Source organism: Perca flavescens, chromosome 6 (assembly GCF_004354835.1).
Source record: "Perca flavescens isolate YP-PL-M2 chromosome 6, PFLA_1.0, whole genome shotgun sequence".
Lineage (NCBI taxonomy): Eukaryota > Metazoa > Chordata > Actinopteri > Perciformes > Percidae > Perca > Perca flavescens.
Window position 1 is genome coordinate 4,567,233 of NC_041336.1, and position 25,290 is coordinate 4,592,522.

The window sequence follows — 25,290 nt, forward strand, 5'->3', positions numbered from 1 at the left end:
TGTTAAGTACATAATTCCATATGTGTTCATTCATAGTTTTGATGCCTTCAGTGAGAATCTACAATGTAAATAGTCATGAAAATAAAGAAACACACACTTTTGGCCTGTACTGTACTTTTGGGGGACTTTATGTCGACCGAGCTGTAAGTGAAAAGACTTTTGTGGGGGCATGCAATAATACAGTAAAAGATGTTTGACTTCTTCTATTCAGTCCCTCCAGAAAAACGTGATTATGCGATCGCATAATTCAACGCATAATCAGCCAAAGTCAGCATATTTATGCCGCACTTTCACCGCATAAATATGCGGGGCTTGCATGATTTCATAATCCCCGTATTTTCGTTGCAAAAAAAGTCCCATAATATATCCATTTTCTCCTGTTGCCATGGGAACGTTATGAAGTGACGTAATTACGGCACATGAACATCATCAAAAAGCAGTTTTTGCAAGTTCCCACAATTTCATCGCATAAAATTGCATAAATATCCCGCATATTCCATCGCATTTTTTAAGAAAACAAGCCACATAATCAAGGATTTTTGCCCGCAACAATCACAAAAAAACTCAATTTTTCTGAAAGGTCTATTAAATAAATTATGTCAATCAACTCTACATGTCTGGCCCTTGATATGGTTCTTAGTTTCCAGTGTGGCCCGTAGTGTAGTTGAGATTGACACCCCCTGTCTTGCTGGGTGAGCTTGGGTCGCCCCCCGCCCCCCCCCCCCCCCGAGGAACTGTGTGTTCATGCGCGCCGACACGGAGACACATGGAGTGGCGTATGTAACGGTGCTTATGGCTTTGCGCAGACAGTGGGTGCTGTAGTGGGTGCTGTAGATATCAGAGAGGGGGGAGAGAGGCCCCAGTGATCTCTTCAGCCGTCCTCCCGGTCCGCTGCAAAACCAAAAGGTCCTGCAGCGGAGCAGTCCAGACATGTGCTTCCAAGATGGGAATCTGAGTGTCACGGGCAGAGTAATCTCATCCAGGGTCAGTCCTAATTGAGGCGCTGCCGGGCCCCCGGGCCCCCGGGAGCCTGATTTTTTTCCTCTTGGTGGGTCTGTGAAGAAAGAGCCGACAGATGATGACAAACACCGCGAGAGCAGCTGCAAACCCTCAGTGTTCTTGGCTCTTCTTTTTTTCTTTTTTTTTTTTTTACGATTTGTTTTCCTCGTTAAAGGAAGTTTGTGTGCATTTTTCACAGCACGATTGTTGGGATCAGTGATCGTTTCCCCTCGGCTCTCTCCCTCCGTCTCCGGGACTGTCTCGGGAGAGTTTAGCTGCTGATAGTCTACACCAGTGGTTCTCAAGCCTTTTTTCTATAATGGACCCCCCATTTGAATTGTGTTTTTAAGCCAAGTAACCCATGACCAGCGCTAGATTTACCAAACAACAGCCATGATACTGAAAAAACATTGAAATGCTGATGAAAAGACAACAAAAACTGTATAAAAAAAACGTAAAAAGTCGGTAGAAAGAAGGAAGTAAGGCAAGAATAGGTGGAAAAGAGTATCAAAAACTTTGAAAACAGCGACAAAAACTTCATAAAAAGTGACAAAAACCTTGAAAAAGCCAGAATTGTTTTTTGAAAAAAGCGACAAAAACTTTTGGAAGGAAGGAAGGAAGGAAGGAAGGAAGGAAGGAAGGAAGGAAGGAAGGAAAGAAGGGAGGGAGGGAGGGAGGAAGGAAGGGAGGCAGGCAAGAACAGGTCAAAAATAGTGAGAAAAAACGACAAAAACTTTTTTTTAAAAGCGCTCCCGTACCCCATGCAGTCCTCCAAAGTACCCCTTGGGGTACACGGACCACCATTTGAGAACCACTGGCTAAGACCATATGGTCAAATTTAAATAATTTCTTTAAAATGTAATAACAGTGGGCTGACTAATTTCACCCTTTTTCGACCTGTTTTTGCCTGCCTTCCTCCCTTCCTCCCTTCCTTCCTTCCTTCCTTCCTTCCTTCCTTCCTTCCAAAAGTTTTTGTCGCTTTTTTCAAAAAACTATTCTGGCTTTTTCAAGGTTTTTGTTGCTTTTTACGAAGTTTTTGACACTATTTTCCACCTATTCTTGCCTTACTTCCGTCTTTCTACTGACTTTTTCCAAGTTTTTACTTTTTTTATGCCTTTTCATCAGCATTGAAATATTTTTCAGTTACATGTTGCTGTTGTTTGGTAAATCTAGCGCTGGTCAGGGGGTACTTGGCTTAAAAACACAATTCAAATGGGGGGTACATTATAGAAAAAAGTTTAAGAACCACTGGTCTGAGCACTAAACAAGCCGTTCTTTAATGTCGGTGAGAAAACATCATGGGGCTAAAATGGAAGCGTAGCAGCGTGAATGTAGCCTGAGCCTGGTCTGAACAGTGCTAAATGGAGCGCAGATACTGGCTTTCAGCCGACCTCCGGAGAACCGTCAGACTCTCAGCTCTCGACAGTCCCGTGAGCCGGATTTCAGCTCTAAAAAACGAGGCCCCTCGTTCCCTAACATCCAACCCTTCATGTATACAGCTGAACCGGAGCGAGTGGCTCAAACTCTGACTATATAAATACATGATGTGTATAGATTTGGACTCCTCTCCATCAGCCTGTCACTGGAGCCCTCGGCTGTGATTACCTTCACATGCCATACATTAAACTCCGCTTGGCGGGTGATTGAACACAGGCCTTAAACATGTTTGTGTGTTGGGGGGGGGGGGGCCCTGTGAGCACGCACACAGGGCTGACCAACCAATTTGATGCCCTATAGGCAAGATGTCACCTGTTTTTTGACGCTTTTTTCGATGTTTAGACAACATTACACATTAAGTCACAAATCTTTTTATCTATGTTTCAGCTTAGTGCCGCCCAAGACGACTGTGATCGGTTTAAAGAAATCATCCAACTCGAGGGCCGAATCCGAATTCTCATTTTCCAGTGTGGCCCGTAGTGAAGTTGAGTTCGACACCCCTACCTTAGGTATTGAAATTGGGTATTGAATGACGAGGCATGCTCGATACCAAGGAGGTATTTTGGACGGTGCCTAAAAAATATTGAATTCAGTAGGGCTGTCCTCGACTTAAGAAATTCTTAGTCGACTAACAATTATACAATTTAGTCGACTAATCGATTAGTTGATTTAATTGACAGAGCTGTGAGCTTTGAGAGGTGGTTAAGACTAGAAAAGCACAATATAAATGTAGTTAATTAACCATCTGTAAAACTGAGTTTCTCCACAATTAATCCTGCAAAAGCACCACTTTAAATCTTGTGTTTACCATAAATGTGCTCAGAAGTTTCTTGGAAATGAGCAATTAAGCATGAATAAGCATAAAAAAATGACTAATCGACTAAAGAAATCTTAGTTGACTAAGACCAAAACGACCGATTAGTCGACTAATCGACTAAGAGGTGGCAGCCCTAGAATTGGGTACCCAGCCGTATTACAGACAGCAAACTATAACTCCTTTCAACCCTGACAAAGGCAGCGTTTACCAGAGACGAGCTGGAGTCTCCAGAGCTACAGTTAACCCCCGTCACTCCACTCCGCACATAAATAATATGAAAATATTGTACGCCCGATGTAGCCCAAGAGAGAGAGAGAGAGAGAGAGAGAGAGAGAGAGAGAGAGAGAGAGGACAATATCTTCTCCGTCAGCGGCAGCATCATCATCAAGTCAATTCACATATTTTAAAACTATTTCCTGTCCCTCTGAGCTGTGATGTGGTCACACAGTGTCTGCTGCACCCAGAGGAAAGGAAATGGCTCTATTAGGCAGTAAGCACAGCCAGATGGACAAGAGAGGACGGCTTTTGGTCTTCTGGATCTTGTGCGGCAGAAATGTTTCAAACGCGTGGTTATGTTCTGAATGTTTTGAACTCATCTGGCTGCCGCAGACGCCAGGATTCTGTGGAAATCCAGAGGAAGCCGGGAAGGAAAGGGAGGGAAACATCAGCACATTGGAGGAGTTATGAAGTTTGGTTCAGTGGCTGTGTGACTTGCAAAAAGTATTTGTTTCTAATCAGTGTTTTCTCTGAACAGTCAGTCAAGGATGCACAGTCTCGCATTGCCAGATCTCCACAGCATTGTGGAGTAAAGGTCCGGCTACACCACAGATGCATTCTGGGATAGGAGAAAGAAAACCTATCTGGGTTATGCCATCGCGTGCAGTGAGATTTTCAAATGCATGCTTGGTGCCGCCCCTCGAGTTGGGCCATTTCCATTACTCATTGCCAGACCCTTAATCTTTCGGATTTGGGTCTGGATTTCCAGGCTAATGTAGCCTGGTTGACACCAGACCCTTCTCAGTTGTAACTGAGAGTGGGTCTGGGGAAGCTTCATTCACAGCCCATTTCCAAAGGGGCGTCACCAACGCAATTGGATAGTCCTTCAACCAATCAGGACCAACGATCTGGGTGACGTAGCAGCGACAGCGGCATCGACGGGCTGTTAATCCTAACCCTAACCCATCGTGTAAATCCCACCTCAACGCTTATGATTGGTGCCTCAATTTGGAAAAATTGGAAATGGGCTTGAATGGGCTCTTGGCCAGACAGACTTGCAGAGCAAATCTCAAATTTGCCGGAAGTTCGTCAGGGTTTTCCCATGCTAAAGCTAATGGTCCTGTGATAAGGTCCAGGAATTTTGGACCGGAATACATGATACCCTACGTTGGTTAAGGGTATGTTTGGGGCCCGTTAGTCTCAACCATTTGCCCATTAAGCCGTCTGATCTACCATGTTCCTGAGTCTTTATTGAAAACACAGATCTGATCAGTCGCAGTGCTGAGGCTCATCGTCTCCCTGCGCTTTGCAACGATTTATGTTCTGTCATACGTTAAACATTGGGGAGCTTTCGATGCTCACTTGATGATTTATTCGTTGTGGTGCTGCAGTAAAGGTCTCATGTCACTCGGAGGAGATGACTTTATGGCAGCGTGCAGGGACGCGTAATTATCAATAATTACACTGATTTGGCAGAAATGTTACAAAGCTGCCAGGTCGGGACTGCAGGGTTCAAAATGAACTGTCTATAATCAATGGGGAAGGGGCTGATCGCAGCCAGAGTGGAGTCATATTTCTGCCTTTTGACGGCTCAGTGTATGGTCACTTGTGATGCATTTTGACTTTTACACAGAAAATGAAGCCATGCGACGACGACGGTTAAGATTGGTCACCTTAAGTAGTACTCCCCAGACATGAACATCTGTTTCCTGGGTGAATTTGCGTTTTCTCCTTAACTTCTTCCGGGACATTGAGAGATGGAACTCTCTGGAAATTGATGATGGAGATGCTCACAGATGACGAATGACAACCCTGGACATCTAATCAATCAGGGCCTCTAAACTTGTTATTCTTAGAACTTAAACATCTGGATCAGATCCAACTTCGCACACATAGGGCCTCTTTGCATCACTGTGACCTTCTACCTTCGCATTGCCAGACCTTCCTGCACAGCCCTGTGAAGGAAGGTCTGGCTAGTCCCCACAGCATTCCTGGATGGGAGAACAACTTGCTCTGGTTTATTGGCATTTTTTTTAAACCAATCACAATTGTCTTGGGCGGCACTAAGCTCCTCTGGAAGGAACTTGTTTTGGTGGAACATGTGTACGTTCAAAGGTTGTTTTAGTCGTGCAACAGAAAACTCCGTTTGGACAGATAGTCTAGCTAGCTGTCTGGATTTACCCTGCAGAGATCTGAGGAGCAGTTAGTTCTCACAAATCCACCGGAGGCTAGAACGCCAACACAAAGAAACAGGAAGAGGACGCAAATAAGGACATACTGCAGAATTTCCGGTGGCACCTGATCCCAACACCAATCCCGGAAGTGGAATGTCGTCGATATAGACTAATGTGCTGCTGACAGTAACGTGGAATACATACCAACTACAGTGCTTTACTTTTCTCGGCTATATGTACAAATGGTTCATGGGAACAGCCTGAATAATTTGGCACACACACGGCATTTCCCAAAATGTCAGACTTGTTTATTGTGCAGCCCAACATACCACAGCTCAGAGGGGTTTATATTCTTGGGAAAAACCTAAGGTTTTATGGTGTGTCCTGTTTTCATGTGACACATGTAACACGATGGAACAAACGTGCCCCGCTGCGACTGATGTGAAACAGACTCTCAGCGTTTATGGCCGTCTTTGTCTTTGCCTTTGTGCTGCAGGAAGAGACAGAAACCCGAGAGCCATTCCAGCATGGAGAGGAGGCGAGGTCTCCTCCTCAGCCTCATCATGGCAGCGTGTTTCCACGGCAACGCCGCTCAGAAGACAGGTGGGTGTGATTATGCAGCTATGACTTGACTTCCTGCATACCAGCACATATAGGATCAAGGCAAACGTGCCCCTACTCCAACGTTACATCAACCCAAAACATCTGTTAAAGCAGTGCATACAATGTGTGCCTGTAGGCGCGCACACACACACACACACACACACACACACACACACACACACACACACACACACACACTGTACATGCCTAAACACATACATAATGTGCTTCACAGAGAAGATGTGTGTGGTGAATGTTCTGTTTTCATTATAAACACATTAAGAGCACTGTTAGTAACCGTGCACAATAATGTGTTTTCTGCTGAACACATGGATAAGATGCTTAATTGGTACAGCACAAAAATAATTTTTGCTTTGATCACCAGTGCCTCGTTGCATAAAACATTTACGTATTTACTGTAACAACCCTGTTGCCAGACCATATGTTAATATTTCACCACTCTGCAAAAATCTGGATTATGTCCAACATTTTTTAAAGTTCTTTTTCACAACATCTGCCTACAGGATGGTTGGGAAAAGAGGGAAAATCAGTAAAGAAAATAAGGTCAAGGCCAATAAATGGCTTTGTTTAAGGAATGTAATTGCAGGTCTGTAATGGGACACAAAGTCTGTTTGCTTGCAGGAAAGTCAGATTTTCAGTGGAGATGCAGGATCTACGTTGAAAATATATTCCACTCCAGTAGGAATACAGTCAATCTGAATCTCTTTGAAATGTTTCCAGGAATAACCAAAAGTATGCAGAGTACAGAAAACTTTGAACATGTTTTATGCAGCCGGGCACATTGATGTAAGCTTTGTAAAAGTTTGTAGTGACATGAAGAAGTTAAAGGAGAGGTAGAGTTAGGTCAACGCTTTCAGCAACACCAACACTGACTACGTTTACATGCACTTAATATTCATTTTTTGGCTCTTTTTCTTAAAAAGACCCGTTTACATGCAGCCATGCAAAACAGTTTCTCCAGTGGTTCTCCAGATTCTGAATGTGCTGTATACATGTCTAAAGAATGCTTCTAAAAGCTGAACAATACCGTCTGAAAATGCCATATTCGGAAAAAGGTCTAATTCTGAATATCCAAACAGATAATGCTGTATTACATTCAGAATGTTGTGATATTCGCAATAATAGTGGAATTTAAGTATGCATGTAAACGGACTCACTGTCTGAAGGAAAAATGAACACCAGCTGTAAGCCACACAACTTCTGTTTCACTCTTCGCACACTTTTGCACCCAAGAGTCCACCTGAAGGGGAGTGCTTTCAGACTCGACCTCTGCAACCTGTGCACAAACTGCCCGCAACTTCACAACAACACTGCTATTTTTTTTTCTTCCTCTGGCTTGCACAAATCACAAGCGACCAGCCACTTCTGTCTGTAAATCACGCTGACACTTTTTCACCTCTGGCTGGCACTGGCTTTCTGAAAAGAACCAAGAACTGCTCGGGTAGCGAGAGCTTTCCTTTGTAGCGCGCTTTAACTTCATATCTGCAAGACCATCTCCATGACCTGACAACTTTCCCTCTCAGTCTGCACTCAAGAGGCTGTAGCCGACATCGTCTTCATGGTCGACGGCTCGTGGAGCATCGGCGCGGAGAACTTCCAACAGATCCGTCAGTTTCTGTACACGCTGGTCAACAGCTTCGACGTCGGCCCCGAGCACATCCGCATCGGGCTGGTGCAGTACAGCACGACTCCTCGCACCGAGTTCCTGCTCAACACCTTTCAGAACAAGGCGGACATCCTGCAGTACATCGACACCTTGCCTTACATGGGGGGCGGCACCAATACGGGCCAAGGCTTGGACTTCATGCTGAATAATCACTTTGTGGCGGCAGCTGGAAGCCGCGGGGGCCAGAATGTGCCGCAGATCGGTGTGGTGATCACTGATGGCAAATCGCAGGACAAGGTGGAGTCCCACGCCCAGGATCTGAAGAGAAGGGGAATCATTTTGTACGCAATTGGTATCAAAGATGCAGATGAAGAGCAGCTGAAAGAGATAGCCAAAAATCACGTCTACAGCGTGTCAGACTTTGCAGCGCTGCAGGGAATTTCTCAGAGCATCGTCCATACCCTTTGCACGACGGTAGAGGAAGCCAAACGAGGACTCCTGCAAGTGTCTCAAGGTAAAATGTGTCGTACTAGACAGCTTGTGGCGATCTGACTTAACTTGCATCTAAGAAATGATAGAGCCAAGTATTACAAGTACTGGTGGTTGCCCCAAATGTTTTAGATTTTTCGGAAATATAAATGTCCAACCGGATTCAGGAGGGCTGCAACTACCGATTAATTTCATTGTTGATTAATCTGTTGATTATGTTCTGGGTGAATGGATTAGTAGTTTGGTCTCTAATATGTCAGAAAATTGTGAGAAATGTGGATCAGTGTTTCCCAAAAAGCCCAAGATGACGTCCTCTAATGTCTTGTTCTGTCTACAACTCAAAGATATTCAGTTTACTGTCCTAGAGGAGAGAAGACACTAGAACAATATTCACATTTAGTTTTTCTGTGTTTTCGAAAAAAAGACTCAAACTGATAAGCCTGACAAGCCACACCCACATCAATTTCTTGGGTCTGGGAACTCACCACTGGCAGGGCTCAATCCGAAGGGCAGGATCAATGGTTGTCTTCGAAGTTCCCTCTGCACGCAATAGGATAGCACTACAACCAACCAGAGCAACGCTAGTTGGTAGATTAAACTTTTGCCGTTTCCGGCCGGCAAAACTGCGAACACATCTTCCTTTTTTAAGAATGACTTCAGTACCGTACTTTGTTCTTTTCTCAAAGAAAAGCTGAACTCCGAGTCTTCCAGAGTCGCGACCAAAGCCGATTCCAATTTGTTAAGTACATAATTCCATATGTGTTCATTCATAGTTTTGATGCCTTCAGTGAGAATCTACAATGTAAATAATCATGAAAATAAAAAGGAAATGCATTGAATGAGAAGGTGTGTCCAAACTTTTGGCCCGTACTGTAATCGATTCATCTTTGCAGCTCTCCATCTGAGTGGCCAAAAAAAAAATCACCTTCACCAAGAAAGCTTTGTAAACCTTTATACAGTCAGCCTTGACAAATTAGAGATGTTGGACAAAATAAACAGTAAGAACACATAATATAATGTATGTGCTCAAACAAACACAGGGGATCTAAAGGTTTTTCAGCTTACTGACTTTTTTCTCTTTCCTGTCCAGAATGTGCCAAAGCCACCGTGGCCGACATTGTCTTCCTGGTCGACGGCTCCTCCAGCATCGGCGCCAACAACTTTCAGGAGATCAAGGTGTTTCTCCGAAGTGTCATCGCAGGCCTCGACATCGGCCCCGACAAAGTTCGGATCGGCGTGGCTCAGTACAGCGATGATACTTACCAGGAGTTCCTGCTGAAGGATCACATGGACAAGAACTCGCTGCTGGCCGCCGTGGACGCATTTCCCTACCGACAAGGAGGCACGGAAACAGGCAAGGCCATCGACTTCCTCCTGCAGCAGTACTTCAAGGAGGAAGCGGGGAGCCGAGCCAACCAACGAGTGCCTCAGATCGCTGTCGTCATCACCGATGGAGACTCCACGGATGATGTTATACAACCCGCCCAGCGCCTGAGGAAGCACGGAGTCATCGTGTTTGGTATCGGGGTAGGAGAAGCCAACCTGAAGCAGCTTGAGTCCATCGCTAACCGGCCACGAAAACGCTTCCTCCATTCCATCAATAGCTACCAGGCTCTGCAGAGGCTGACGGAGGGTCTGCTGAGGACTGTTTGTATCTCGGTGGTAGATCAGGGGGAAGGTAAGGCAGTCCTGAAGAACTTGTGTTGATGAAAATTAAAGTTCTTGTGAATAACTATCTTAAAGGTCTCATATAATGAAGTGAGTCGCCCTCAGCATTTGTTGTGGTCTAAGGGCTCCAGGGAATAAGCTCCCCAGAGCTACGTTAGTAACAAGCATTTCTGGGACATGCATGCACACAGATGGAAAGAGAGAGAGGAGCTCAGTGTGTCAGAGGAAGTCCCCCGGCAGTCTAAAACTATAACAGCATAATTAAGAGCTGGTGCAAGGCAAACCTGAGCCAGTTCTATAAGGGTTGGTAGATGAATCTGACAACTATGAAGAGAAGCACAGAAGGGGACCTTTAACAATTATGAATCAGTATTTTATAAAAAAAAAAAAGAAATGTGTGAGATGCGGATGCTTTGAGTTTGCAGTTGTAACAACTGTTTTTGTTGCTTTATTTTCTTTTAGCCTTGGCAGAAACTTTCGCAGACATCTTCTTCCTGGTGGACAGCGGCGTGACTGCACTAGAGTTCAATCAGATCAGAACTCTCCTCGCACGACTGTCCAATCAAATGAACATCGGCGCGTCCGCCTACCGTCTGGGCTTGGCACAGTACGGTCAAGAAGTCAAGGTGGAATTTCTTCTTAATACTCACCAAACCAAAGAGGAGACCCAGAAGGCTGTTAAGAATTTCCGCCAGCGCAAACTACAACCCAACGAGCCTCGCAAACTGGGCAGCGCATTGCAGTACGCCAGCACTCACTTTTTCACAAAGGAAGCAGGAAGCCGGGCGAACGAAGGCTACAGAGAGTTCCTGGTTGTTATAAGTGGAAAAGACTCAGACGATCCGGTGTATAAGGAATCACGTCTGATCAAAACATCCGGAGTAACTGTGGTGGGGTTGAGCCTCGGTGCATCAGAGCAGGAAATGCGTGTCATCGCCACTGATCCGTACAGTTACAAGTTTATCACCAACATTGTTCCCACACTGAGGACTACCTTTGAAAATGAGGAAAAGCAGTTAACTCAAACTCTAGGTAAAGTATACCATACTTATTATTAATTAATCAGTTTGCGCACCTTTGAAAATGTTTTTTACATACGATTATTCACAGTCACCCCCTTTCGTAGTGTTACCATTGAATGAAGTCTCAGATATGTGATCTGTTTCTTACTGACAGACAAGTAAACCAGTTTTATTACCTTGTTAGCTTCCGGTTTAGGAGCTCGGAAATGCCAGAGCAAGGGGAATGAGAGGGGGAAACGCCAGAGCATGGGGAATGAGAGGGGGAAATGCCAAAGCATGGGGAATGAGAGGGGGAAACGTAGCAGAAGATATTAATTTTTAAATCAAAACATAGTAATGTAGATGTAGCCTCAGTCGCTCTGACTGGATTGGAATCAATGCAGCAAAAGTAAAAAAAAAAATAGGTTTTGAGATTAGTGTTGCTGTTCATGCCAAATTCTCCCATATCTATGTTATATAGGCTATCTTAAAAACAGTAACATCAGACAATGTTTGCACCTTTTTAGGTGTCGGGAGTAAAAAAGTAGTCGTCTACAGCATTTGTTGTGTTCTGGTTTCAGAATGAATAAGACATAAAACAGGATGTCGGCTATACAGAAGTATTCTTTTCCTCTGCAACTATCATGCTTTTCCCAAATGATGTACAGATTTATAGGCATTTTGATTTAAAATATTGTGAAAAAATAGTGCATAAAGCTGCTGTAAACCGGAAAAGAATCGTCTGGCTCCACCATCGGTAACAAGTACGCTCGTCTGTCAACGAGAAACTGTTCACAAAACAGAATTTTACAGATTGTATAAAGAAAAGAGTATTTCTTCTCTCAATCTGTCTTTTTTATTGAAATGTATCTTAATGTTTGAGCAGCTCACGCATTAATTGCAGGGTTCAACGTTAAGATGGGTATGTGAAAAATAATTCTACTTGCCTGAAGTCAATTTTTTCTATCCCCTTTACAACTTTTAACAATTTTAAACAATTTTATTTATTTTTTTAAATCTCAAACTTTGAAAAAACCTAAAAAAAAAAGTTAAACAAAAAAAGGTCACAATCATCGAAAAGAACGCAGAAAAAAAGCATTGAATGTAGAAAAACATAGGACCAACTCAATTATTGATTGCTCAACGGCACATTCAAATCATTCAACAAGAATTCTCCAATGGGGTCGAGAGAACGATGACGCCCCTATAATATTTATTTATCCATGCGTCAGTTATATTTACTTGCCTGACGTGGCGTTTTACTTGCTGCCCTGGCCATCGGGCGAATCCCTTATTGCTGAACCGTGAATTGCTAATAACGATTTCATTATATTTTTTTCACAGATTGCAAAGCAGCCAAACTGGCAGACGTTGTGTTCATCGTCGACGAGTCCGGAAGCATCGGAAAGGAGAGATTCCAGCTGGTGCGAACTTTCCTGCACTCGATGGTGAACGTTCTGGAAGTCAGTCAGTCCAAAGTGCGAGTGGGCATCGTAACGTACAACACCAAGGCCACGGCGCAGGTCTACCTCGACAGCTTCGATGACAAGAATGATTTGCTGAACTTCATCAAAATGCTTCCTTATAACGGAGGTGGAACGCTCACCGGAGAGGCCCTAAAGTTCACCCAGGAGACTGTTTTTATCAACGACCGAGGAAGCAGAAAGGAAAAGGGCGTCCAGCAGGTGGCGGTGGTCATCACAGATGGGAAATCCCAGGACAACGTGAGCACCGCGGCGTATAATCTTCGGCGGGATGGTGTCACGATTTATGCAATTGGAGTCGAAAATGCCAACGAGGCCCAGTTGGTAGAAATGGCATCGTATCCCCCCCATAAGCACAAGTTTATCGTGGACAGTTTTGCCAAGCTGAAGTCGCTGGAGCAGAGCCTGCAGAAAAGCATGTGCCAAAACATCCTTCAGCAAGCGTTCTCCGTCAGTACGAGAACAACAGCCATCAAAGAAGGTCAGAACCAGTGTTTATTATAGAATTGGCCTCCTTCAATATGTGTAAAAATATGTTTTTAGTCAAAGTTCTTATTACATGCTGCTTTTTGGATGCTTTTATATAGGCCTTAGTGGTCCCCTAATACTGTATCTGAAGTCTCTTTTATATAGACCTTAGTGGTCCTCTAATACTGTATCTGAAGTCTCTTTTAATATAGACCTTAGTGGTCCCCTAATACTGTATCTGAAGTCTCTTTTATATAGACCTTAGTGGTCCTCTAATACTGTATCTGAAGTCTCTTTTATATAGACCTTAGTGGTCCCCTAATACTGTATCTGAAGTCTCTTTTATATAGACCTTAGTGGTCCCCTAATACTGTATCTGAAGTCTCTTTTATATAGACCTTAGTGGTCCCCTAATACTGTATCTGAAGTCTCTTTTATATAGACCTTAGTGGTCCCCTAATACTGTATCTGAAGTCTCTTTTATATAGACCTTAGTGGTCCCCTAATACTGTATCTGAAGTCTCTTTTATATAGACCTTAGTGGTCCTCTAATACTGTATCTGAAGTCTCTTTTATATAGGCCTTAGTGGTCCTCTAATACTGTATCTGAAGTCTCAGAATTACAGCCCCTAATGCCAGTCACACAATTAGCTTTCCTTAGGATGAGCCATTTCTGTGTCTGTAGCTTTAAATGCTATTGAGGAGGAGTAATTTTTTTAAACTTTACTTTAATTTCAGCTCCTCTGGTTTGTTTGGCGCTGTTCCATTCGTCTTCTCCGTTTCAGCGTTGTTCGTAATCGATACCACGCGCTAGGCATGTAGCACACAGTAGTACGACACGCCACAACATAAGTGTTCATGGGAAATGTAGGAAGTGTTGCCAGATAAAGATTACATTTCCTAGCCAAAAACACACAAAACCGCCCAAATTTCTTGGCGGAAACATTTCTGCAGCCTGCTGTGAGTTATCTGCTTCATTCATCAACGGCAAAAATGGCTAGTAACCTGCCAAAGTTAATTTTTACCCGCATTTAGCGGGTTGGGGGTTTTAAATTTAAAGCCTTGGCAATGTGTTTCATATCAAAATGTTTAGGACAAACTCAGCGTTATGGAAACTGAGACCCTAATTTGTCCTAGAGCAACATGTAGAGATAAGTTGGCCCTAAAGCTGTAAAAGTTGAAGTTGGGTTTTTGAAATTCTTCAAATCTTTACTCATATGGAAGAATTGTTTTGGAGCTTTAAATCAAAGTCTTAAGTTCACAAAAGTAATGTAAAATATGAATGAAATGGTAGATAAATGTGTCTAAAACGAAATTTTGTAATATCGCTTTTTCAGTAGAAGTGTTGTCCGTCACTCTACTTTCACCATAGAGGGACTCAATACCGTGTGCTCTCTTCTCTGTCTCCTTATTGGCCGTGTAAGTGACGTGTCATCTCGCAACAAAAAGGACGCCAATGCTTAGATTCAGCCGATTCCGGGAATATCTAAACCACATTTCTGCGCTGTATAATTGCTGAGATATTGATAAAGACGCGCCTACACGTCCTTTGTCCTCAGAGGGTTTATAGCGTAGAACATTAAAGGTGCAGTAGGTAAGACTTATTAAACTACCTTTCTGTCATATTAGCTGAAACTGACCCTATGTTCCATATGGCTGGTCCGAATACCATTTTTTGAGCTTCGAAGCTTCGGTAGTAATGAGCATCGAATATTCGAAGCTTCGGAGAGAGGGGGCTGAACATATTATTATCTCTAATAAAGGCAGGAATCTGTGTCTGTCTGTTTGTTTGCATTTTGATTATTTAAGAACCTTTCATCCAAACGACTTCACAAGGGAGTGCAGTGTCGTATTTGGTGAAATATAGATAGACAGGCCAGCCGCGTTCAGAATTAATAAACTTTTAACCTCTCAAGGACAAGTCAACGGGACACTTTGTGACTGGGGCATCGCTGTAACCTCGATAAAACTTCCACTCATGAGCGTTTTTATAACTTTAAAGCATTAAATCTTTAAAATATACAGCCATGTACACAACTGTTACAAAGTAAAAGAAAATAAAACAACTCAGCCGTAATCTGCGCAGCCGAGAGTGCATAGCATACCTGTTTTCATTATCCTTTCAGCAACAAAGTGGTATTTTGACCAAAACTTGATTTTCATAAATCCCCAAGAGTCCGAGGAAATGTAATATCCAAGCTTTATATTCCAAAAAGATCTCTTCGCCTCACTATGTTGAAGTTTCTGGCCGAATCACAACGGAAAAACGCAAATCAGTTTTCCATTTCCGCACTTGTTATCGCCGCTAGCTTCTCTGCCCAGCTTGCTAAATGCTCGAAGTGGGCGTCATCGTGTACCGACCGACAGGATCTTCTTCTTCTTTGTAGTTTATTGGCGGTTGGCAAACCAACTTAAATGTGCATTACCGCCACCAACTGGACTGGAGTGTGAACGAGAGAAAAATGCAGAAAATAAATTCAAAAAAACGAATACTTGAATGTCAAATTTTCAAATTGAATACCAACCCACCGAACGAATATTCGAGTATTCGAACATTCGGGTCCAGCTATAAAGTTTCAGTAGAACTACATGAAGCAGGTCATTTAAAAAAAAAAATCTGGCTCCTCTGGCTCGACCTACAACCTGTACTGCAATTTGAAAAAAATCAACCGCTTCCTGTTCAGATGCACCAATCAGGGCCGGGGGGGTGTCTAACTGCGTGTCAGTCACTGCTCATGCACACGCATTCATTCTCCCTTGTTGGGGGAGGGGCTTAGGAGACCGTTTTGGGCTTTAGCAGAAAGGGGGGAGGGACTGAGAAGTTGTTGATGTTAAATTTTTTTTAGCTAAGTCCTGGATCTTCACAATCCTACCTACAGCACCTTTAAGTAATTGCAGGTAAAGGTAGTGTAAAGCTGATGCTTTGGGAAAAGAGCTAATAATATCTTTTGATAAAATGTGTTTTTCCTTTTCCAGGCTGCGAACAAAAAGATGAGGCGGACATCTTCTTTCTGATTGATCATTCAGGAAGCATTCATCCCAACGACTTCCAAGACATGAAGAAGTTCATCATCGAGTTTCTACACACCTTCCGTATCGGGCCCCAACATGTCCGCATTGGGGTTGCAAAATTTGCGGATTCGCCAGACTTAGAGTTTGATGTGACAGAGTACACAGATACCACGACGTTGGAGAAAGCCGTGGAGGATATTCAGCAAATAGGAGGAGGGACGGAGACAGGAAGGGCGCTGGAATTCATGGGCCCGATCTTTGAGCGAGCGGTGGTGTCTCGAGGTCACAAAGTCCCAGAGTACCTGGTGGTCATCACGGATGGAAAATCCACTGACAAGGTCAAAGTTCCCGCAGAGAAACTGAGGACGCATGGCGTCACCGTGTATGCCGTCGGTGTGAAGGATGCAGATGAAAATGAGCTGCAAGAGATTTCCGGCGACGCCAGAAGGACTTTCTTTGTCAATAATTTCGATGCTTTGATTCCCATCAAGAACGAAATCATCACAGACATCTGTTCTGAAGACGGTAGGGAAAACAGGGGTACTGTTTCAATTTTAGGGGGTATCAAACTCACTTTCACTAAGTGAGAATCACACCATATGATGGTTTATTTTAGGGATGCACCAAATCCAGATCCAAGTCCTTGGCTGAAGCTAAACTGGAGGCGGTGAATGGTTCATCTCTGATTTGTGGTCGACATGTTAACTGGTGGACCAGAGAGCCCCAGCACCCTATGTTTTCTACATTAGACAACACACCCCTTTGTGCCTCTGTAAATGCGCCTATCCCTTAAAGAAGTCTAAATATTTGCCAAAAGTAACTCATAAATATTCTATGACACCTGAAAGAACGTGCCTGTCATTTTGATGGTTGGTGATTATGTTTTTGAAAAACATATTTTGCAATCTTGAAGTCTTTCATCTTCTGCCTGTCGTCTCGGATGTAAACCATCCCCTCGGCATTTTCTAAACGCTCGTGCCTATGAGCGTTTAGAAAATGGCGAGGGGATGGTCTTCATCCAAGACATAGGAAATGACTGGCAACTTCTCCTAAGCGATTGGCTCTCGAAACTAGACGTTGGTTGGAATTGAAAGAGGAGACAAGGATGACATAAACGTATATATTCCCCATAAAATGAAAGTACTTATTTATATAATTCGTGGGGAAAACCAAGTTTGCAGAAGTTTGTTGTACCGAATATAGTGAGTCTGCGCTACATCAAATGAGAATTAAATGATTGGTGTGTGTTGCCCTTTTACTACTACTAAAAGTATGTTAGAATTGACACATATAAGCATTGCTTGGATCCAAAGGAAAGATAAGCAGAAAGAAAAGAGTAACATTGCTCTAACCTGTCTGCGCTCCTGTGTCCACAGCTTGCAAAGATGTACCGAGCGATCTCCTTTTCTTGATCGACAGCTCTGGGAGCATCTATCCACAAGACTACAAGAAAATGAAAGAGTTCATGAAAGCCGTCATCAGCAAGTCCTTCATCGGGAAGAATGAGGTGCACGTCGGCGTCATGCAGTTCAGCGACGTGCAACAACTAGCGTTCCCCCTCACCCGCTACTTTAGCAAGGAAGAAATGTCGGCAGCCATCAACGAGATGCAGCAGATCGGCGGAGGCACGCTCACAGGCGAAGCCATCACGGATGTGTCGCAGTACTTCGATGAAGGCAGAGGAGGGCGCCCTGGCATGAGGCAGACGCTGGTGGTGATAACGGACGGCGAGGCCCAAGACGAGGTCAAAGGCCCCGCTGAGGCTCTGAGGGAAAAGGGAGTGGTGGTGTACGCCATCGGAGTGGTGGACGCCAACACCACCCAGTTGCTTGAGATCAGCGGCTCCCCAGACAGGGTGTATGCGGAGAGGGATTTTGATGCTCTGAAGGATTTGGAGAGCCAGCTGACTTTGGAACTCTGCGAACCAGAGAGAGGTAAGAGCAGTTTGGCAGGGACTATCCCGAAATATCAGATCATTTAAAGCAGTGGTTCCCAACCTGGGGTCCGGGCACCCCCAGGGGGGGCGGCAAAGATCACAGGGGGGGTGCAAGTCTTTATCTGGTTTGAGGTTGAGGTAAAAAAAAATATATATATATATATATTTGCACATGTTAAACAAATTATGATAATTCATTAGAATATATAATGTATACAAAAGTCTGTATGAAAACGATATATTTAGTTGTATCCTCGTTTTTCCTGCCGCCACGGCATCACTATTTTAGGAATGAAACATGGCGGAGAAATGTAAAAGTGCTGATAACTCCTCTGTATCAAAAAAGCAAGTAAGGCTCTATCTCGAGAGTTACCTCAACTTTGGTTTCGGGGGGGCTCAGCTTTTCTTAGACATGAGTAGGGGGGGCGGCAAGGAAAAAAGGTTGGGAACCACTGATTTAAAGCATGTAAAGACACAGATTCCTACTCATTTTTTTCTTTAACTCTCTGGTTGCTTACACACCTGTGCTGTTTGGTCCGTTTTAACCGAGCCCTGGAGCGTTTATTCCTACGGTCCGGTTGGTTTGGTGCGGTGTGAAAGCTCATTCAAATTCTGGTGCGGTTCAAATAAACACACTCTGGTCCACTTGAAACCGGAGGTCTTGGTGCTCTAGAGTTTGGTTCACTTCATGTGGGAATGCAATTACTAGCCTGCAGTTTCAACTTTGCACACAATTTATGGACTTAATCTAACTAAATCCCGATACGTGACAAAATAACGGCAGCATTTTCCTATTTACATGTTGTGATTTGTATAGTCACAGCGTCTACAAATAACAAGGTCACATGAGACACAGCCATCTTCTAACCGTATACATACTGGGAACTATATTCTCAGAAGGTGAAGCACTGCTACTTCTGCTACTTGGGCAGAGTGATTTCCTTGCAGCACCTGAGAAGCCCCGTGGTGAGGAGCAGAGAGCAACAACGGTGCTTTTCAGGTGTTGAGCATATCACTCCGCCCAAGTAGCAGTGCTTCGCCTTTCTGAGAATATAGTTCCCAGTATGTATACGGTTAGAAGATGGCTGTGTGTCATGTGACCTGGTTATTTGTACACGCTGTGACTATACAAATCACAACATGTAAATAGGAAAATGTTGGTGTCATTTTGTCACTTATTGGGAGCAGTAGGCTAGATGGAGCCGGTTACCTCGAGGATCTGTGCTAAGCTAGGCTAGATGGAGCCGGTTACCTCCAGGATCTGTGCTAAGCTAGGTTAGATGCAGCTGGTTACCTCGAGGATCTGTGCTAAGCTAGGCTAGATGGAGCCAGTTACCTCCAGGATCTGTGCTAAGCTAGGCTAGATGGAGCCAGTTACCTCCAGGATCTGTGCTAAGCTAGGCTAGATGGAGCCGGTTACCTCGAGGATCTGTGCTAAGCTAGGCTAGATGGAGCCAGTTACCTCCAGGATCTGGGCTAATCTAGGCTGGATGGAGCCGGTTACCTCAAGGATCTGTGCTAAGCTAGGTTAGATGGAGCCAGTTACCTCCAGGATCTGTGCTAAGCTAGGCTAGATGGAGCCGGTTAGCTCCAGGACCTGGTCTAAGCTAGGCTAGATGGAGCCGGTTACCTCCGGCATCTGTGCTAAGCTAGTCTAGCGGTATATAATGTTGATTGATTTTCTTTCTGTTTTTTATCTTCCTAAACGTTCCTGCTACCTTTCCCTCTGACTACCTTTTGCTACATTTCCCTCTGACCCCGTTTGCTCTCTGTCCTTTTCTGCCCTCTGTCTTTCAATTATAAATTTTTTTCCTTGCTTGTTGGATCTGTATTTTTACAAATGTTTATCATTTGAAGCACTTTGTGACTTTGTCTGTAAAAGGTGCTATATCAAATAAACATATTATTATTATTATTATTTTTTTTTTTTTTATTTCCAACCAGATTGTAAGAAGACAGAAGAAGCTGACATTATTTTCCTTGTGGACGGCTCCACAAGCATAACCCTCCCCAAGTTCAAAAGCATGCAGAAGTTCATGGAGTCATTGGTGAACCAAACCACAGTTGGCGAGGACCTGACTCGCTTTGGGGTCATTGTCTACTCCACCGATGCCAAATCTATTTTCACTCTGAAACAGTATAGCTCCAAACGTGAAGTTCTTAATGCAATTATGGCACTGAAGTCGCCATACGGAGACACCTACACCGGCAAAGCATTGAAATACTCGTTAGAGTTCTTCAACAAAGAACATGGCGGTCGAGCGGATCTCAAGGTGCCGCAGATTCTCATGGTGATCACAGACGGGGATGCTACCGACCGTAACAGTCTGGTTGCGCCGTCCGTGGCACTGCGAGACAAAGGGGTCAGCGTCTTTAGTATCGGAGTCGAAGGAGCCAACAAGACACAGCTGGAGATCATGGCTGGACATGAAACTTCCAGAGTTTTCTACGTAGATAACTTTAAAGCCCTGGAAACTCTCTACAAGAATATTTCTCATGTCCTCTGCAATTCCACCAAGCCAGGTAAGTCAATTCACCCGCATATTGTTTCACTTTAACCTGATGGTATTTAGCAATGTAAAAATGTGTACCACTGGAATTTATTTTGTATAACCCAACAGCAGCATGTCTTTCCAGCCTCACTTTCTTTCTCGCTATATTACACCACCTTGAGCAAAGAAAAAATGGCTTTGCAAAGACTCATAGGAATGTCTTTGAGTATTTAGGGGTAACCACTTCAAAGATTCGTACATGGAGCAGTGAGGACTTTGATACGGACACATTAGGTGCTCTCCATGTTTTTAAAAAGAAAGCAGTAGATCAATAAAAAAGACCAAATTATTTGAAGGATGTCACATGTTTGCTGAACTAGAACCAATTTTGAATAGAGTTAAACTTGTGTTGTAGGGAGTTCTAAATTTCAAATCTATTGGCACCAGATGTATAAATGACAGTGTCATCGGCATATAGATGTACTTGTGATGAATTGAGATACACTGCTATTGTAGACCAAAAATATTGGCATTGGTCAATGGAAGAGCTTGGAAAGAGCCTCCAATTACAAAGAAAGTTGAGTGTTAAAAGCTACCCGGGATAAATTCAAATGAACTTGAAGTCCGCCAAAAAGTTTTCTTTTTTTTTTTCGATGTGGATACATTTCCTCTCTTTGCTTTTGCAGTTTGTGAAAAACAGCAGGCTGACCTGGTCTTCCTGTTGGATCAGTCTGGCAGCATTGACCCACAGGACTACACCACCATGAAGAAGTTCACCACAGACCTGGTGAACAGCTTCAAAGTCAGTGAAGATTTAGTGCGGGTAGGACTTGCCCAGTTCAGCGACACTTTCCAAGATGAGTTTTACCTCGACAAGTTCTACAGCGAGGAAGCTGTAACCAAGCACATTTTGGCAATGGAGCAGAAGGGCGGAGGCACCCTCATCGGAGAGGCCCTGGATTCCATCAAGGATTATTTCGAGGCAACACGGGGCGGCCGAAGATCTGACGGGATCTCCCAGAATCTGGTGCTGATCACCGACGGCGAGTCGCAGGATGACGTGGAGGATGCAGCCGACCGTCTCCGGGCTCTGGGGGTCGAGGTGTTTGTCATTGGCATTGGAGACGTCCACGACCTGCAGCTCCTGCAGATCACTGGCACCCCGGAGAGGTTGTTCACCGTGCGGAACTTCGGCAGCTTGGAAAACATCAAGCAAAAGGTGGTCGACACAATCTGCAAATCTAAACCCCCCGAAGATGTTAAGGGTGAGTCAAAATGTGTGACTTTGCTTCTTCTTACCCACCATGTTCCTTTATGTCAGGGGTGTCAAACTCAATTTAACATCAAAAGCCAGACGTGTAGTTTATTCACGTGCTTTTATTTCGAAAAAGTCAAATATCGACTGTATTATTGCATGTCATCGCACTTACAGTTTGGTCGACATAAAGCCCCAAAAAAGTCAGCAAAAAAGTTCCTAAGCCATCATAGAATTTGATAAATTAACAAAAATCCAATTTTTAAAAACAGCCGATTCACAATAACTTGTTTCACAGCCTAAATATGTAAACTCTCTGCTTCTGTGGGGAATTTCTGAGCCTCAAAGTCGGCAAATCTGCCAAATTCTGCTTTGAGTGTCGCGTAATTGCAGTTTGAAAAAACAGTTTCCTTTCTTTTTGGTTTTGTGCACAACTGGGTGGGACAAAAGACACAAAAAGAGTTTGACACATGCTCTACATCCAGGACTTTAAATTAACTTTTTTTTGATCACCAGCCAACATGGCTAGTAGATTTTTAAAGTTACCAGCCAATCAGATTTTTCACAGGCTACGTTGTTTTTTTCTAACTAACTTTAATTTCAGCTCCTCTGGTTTGTTGTGGCACTGTTCTGTTCTGCTTTTCTGTTGCAGCGCAACTTGTAATTGATACCACACGCTAGGCATGTAGCCAACGGTTGTACGACATGTCATGACATGGTGTTAATAGGAAATGTAGGATTAGTGTTAAAGGCAGTGTTGGCCAGATAAGGATTGCTTTTCCAAGCCAAAGACTTTCTTGGTGGAAACATTTCTGCAGTTATTTGCTTCATTCATCACCGGCCAAATTGGCTGGTAACTTAAAAATGTTAAGTAGATTTTTACCCGCATTTGGTGGGTTGGCGTGTGTCAGTTTAAAGCCCTGTCTACGTCTATGTCTGCTGAAGATAAAGACATGTTTCCCTTTGCTACAGGCTGCACCATCGATATCGCCATGGGATTCGATATATCTCGAAGGACCGGAGCTCCTGATCAGGTGCTGATTAGTGGCCACACCAAGCTCCAGACCTTCCTGCCAGAGATCGTCCGTTATGTTTCCTCCGTACAAGGCCTGTGCTGCGTCGGCACCGCACCCGTCAAGACCAACATCGCCTTCCGAGTGGTGGGTCGGGATGGACGCTCCCTGTATGACTTCAACTTTGAGGGCTACAGCGCCGACGTGGTGAAAAAAGTAATGAGTGTGCAGTTGACACAGCCTACTTATTTCAACACCGCCATGCTGCAATCCTTTGCGCAGAAGTTCAGCACCGAGTCCAGAGCTGGTGTTAAGGTGAGGCTGAGACGTACACAAACATACACAAAAAATGTAAAAGTTATTCTGTTGACATCCTTTTGTAAATTTTGTTTTTCTTTATTCATGTAGATTTGAGTTGGAACTGAGAGTTTCACAGTATTTCTTAGCATTAAGAATGCTGTTTAAAAGATTAGGTTTAGGTGTTTTTAAACCTGGATCCTATTTTCCTATGTTTTTGTGTCTAAGTGACTCATGGGAACGACAATCTTTGAAATCGTTCCAAGAATGCTGCAGTCAGCAGCGGCGAAACAAGCTGCAATGTAGCATTAATGGACAAATGTTCAGCGTCAGTTAGCATCCACTAAAAGTTCAGTTTTTGCCGCTGACAGACTCTAAGTGCCTGACAACATTATGGAAAGGATCGAGATAGACCTTTTAGTTGAAGAGTAAGATCCTTTTTGTTGTTCAGGAAGTCAGGACAATTACTCTCTAATTCATTGTTCCACATATTGGATATCATTGGGATCCCAAACCACAAATCTGCCACCAATTTGGGATCAAACCATGAAAAGAAATAACAAGTGCAAGTTGGCCAGTGTTAAATCCTCCGGTCTATTACTTTTACTAGACACGTGTGTGTTACTGTGTGTCTGTCTGTCTGTGTGTGTGTGTGTGTGTTACTATGTGTCAGTTAATATGCAGATTATTTTCTGGATGAATGATTGAGTTGTTTGGAAGAAAATGGTGAAAAATGTGGATCAGTTTTTCCCAAATAAGCCCAAGATGACGTCTGCACCCAACTCAAAGATATTCCGTTTACTGTCACAGAGGAGAGAAGAGACGAGAACATATTCACATTTAACAAGCTGGAATCAAGTTTTGTGACTCAAACCAATCAATTATCAAAATAGTTGTCGATTAATTTAATAATTGACAACTACTCGATTAATCGAGTAGTTGAGTGATCGATTTTGGCATTTAACCATTGTTAAGGAGATGGGATGTAGTATTCTTATTAAGGATTTTAACAATAAAAGCACTCTAACTTGATCTCGTCCATCAGGTGCTGGTGATCTTCTCTGACGGACTCGATGAAGACGTGATGAAACTGGAGCATGACTCCGATCTGCTGCGAAAGTCTGGTAAAATCTCCGAGAGGTTTTTTATGTGGAGATGGAACATGGTAGCCTGACAAGTCAGACCCACATCAAGATGTTGGGCCGATTCCAAAGATCGCTGTTCGCCAGCAGCGGCAGCCATCTTCTTTGTTTTCAAGTAGCAGGAACCGTCGCAACTCTGCCGTCATTATGTTAAGCCCCGCCCACCGACTTTATACACAATGTGATTAGGGTTGGGTACCGTTTTGATTTTTATGATTACGATGCCGAACCGGTACTTTTAAAACGATGCCGATTCCTAAACCGATTCTTGAAAAACTGAAAAATGACAACAAAGAAAGGCTCTTTTATGGAGTTGTTTTTTTTAATTGAAAATGGTTTAAATTTAACAATATATTAACATTTTAAAGTACTTAAATATCTAATAAGAAAGAGAAAGTGTGCTATATTTACTTCCGTTTCGGAGCGACAGAGGGAAAATATTTCAGTCGACACGTTAAGTGGAACCGTAATGAGGAACCGAAATTTGCGTTCTAATCCCATCCGATTCCTACCGGTTGCGTGGGAACCTAGGGTTGGGTACCGAGACCCGGTTGCACCCAACCCTAGATGTGATTGGCCTAACTAGAGTTTGGTTTTTCCTGTGTAACGTAGAGTTTTTCCTGCGTGTCTCTACAATGTGTAACGTTAGACACCCAATCAAAGACATTACTAGATCTTGATAGAAGCATGCTGCATGCTGATTGGCTCACTGATGCTGATGAGATTTACTCCGCCTACACATGATAGGCGGCGAAACTGCTCTGCGCGGGTTGTTCCACTGATTTGCTACGGGGGGAGAGCGGTGCCGGATTTGCCGCTTTGCGCTCGAAAATTATTTCAACTTTGGCCTAGTTGCCGCTGACCTTTCGAAAGCGCTACCGATGAGATAACATCATGTCGTTACCTAGCAACGGGAAATAGCTTCCTTGCCACCCTTGATGACATATACATGCGCTGCGCTTTGCAAATCGCTTATCATGTGTAGGCAGCTTTGGGTATGGAAATTAGGTATTGAATGACGAGGCTTCTTTTTTTGATACTCGATACTAAGGATGAAATAAAAAGTATGGAATCCGGCACCCAGCCCTATTAATAACATAAAGGAAATTATGTAGATCCATTATGGTCGCAGGCAATACAGAGGTCTGTAGAAAAAATAC

The 25,290-nt window shown here is 43.6% G+C and overlaps 1 protein-coding gene across 4 annotated transcripts in view; it reads left to right on the plus strand.

The window, feature by feature from the left end:
- The window catches only part of LOC114557016 (collagen alpha-6(VI) chain), a 102,917-nt gene that overhangs the window by 27,373 nt on the left and 50,254 nt on the right, over positions 1-25,290 (plus strand). For 3 of the 4 annotated variants that reach the window (XM_028580226.1, XM_028580229.1, XM_028580227.1), the window contains 11 exons: positions 6,140-6,246; positions 7,791-8,387; positions 9,453-10,040; positions 10,493-11,062; positions 12,376-12,996; positions 15,960-16,520; positions 17,372-17,929; positions 19,876-20,454; positions 21,110-21,688; positions 22,651-23,006; positions 24,034-24,112. In XM_028580226.1, the coding sequence (XP_028436027.1) occupies positions 6,171-6,246; positions 7,791-8,387; positions 9,453-10,040; positions 10,493-11,062; positions 12,376-12,996; positions 15,960-16,520; positions 17,372-17,929; positions 19,876-20,454; positions 21,110-21,688; positions 22,651-23,006; positions 24,034-24,112 (5,164 nt within the window). In that variant the 5' untranslated portion in view covers positions 6,140-6,170. The remainder of the gene's footprint in view (positions 1-6,139; positions 6,247-7,790; positions 8,388-9,452; positions 10,041-10,492; positions 11,063-12,375; positions 12,997-15,959; positions 16,521-17,371; positions 17,930-19,875; positions 20,455-21,109; positions 21,689-22,650; positions 23,007-24,033; positions 24,113-25,290) is intronic. The other variant, XM_028580230.1, reaches the window with a different exon arrangement.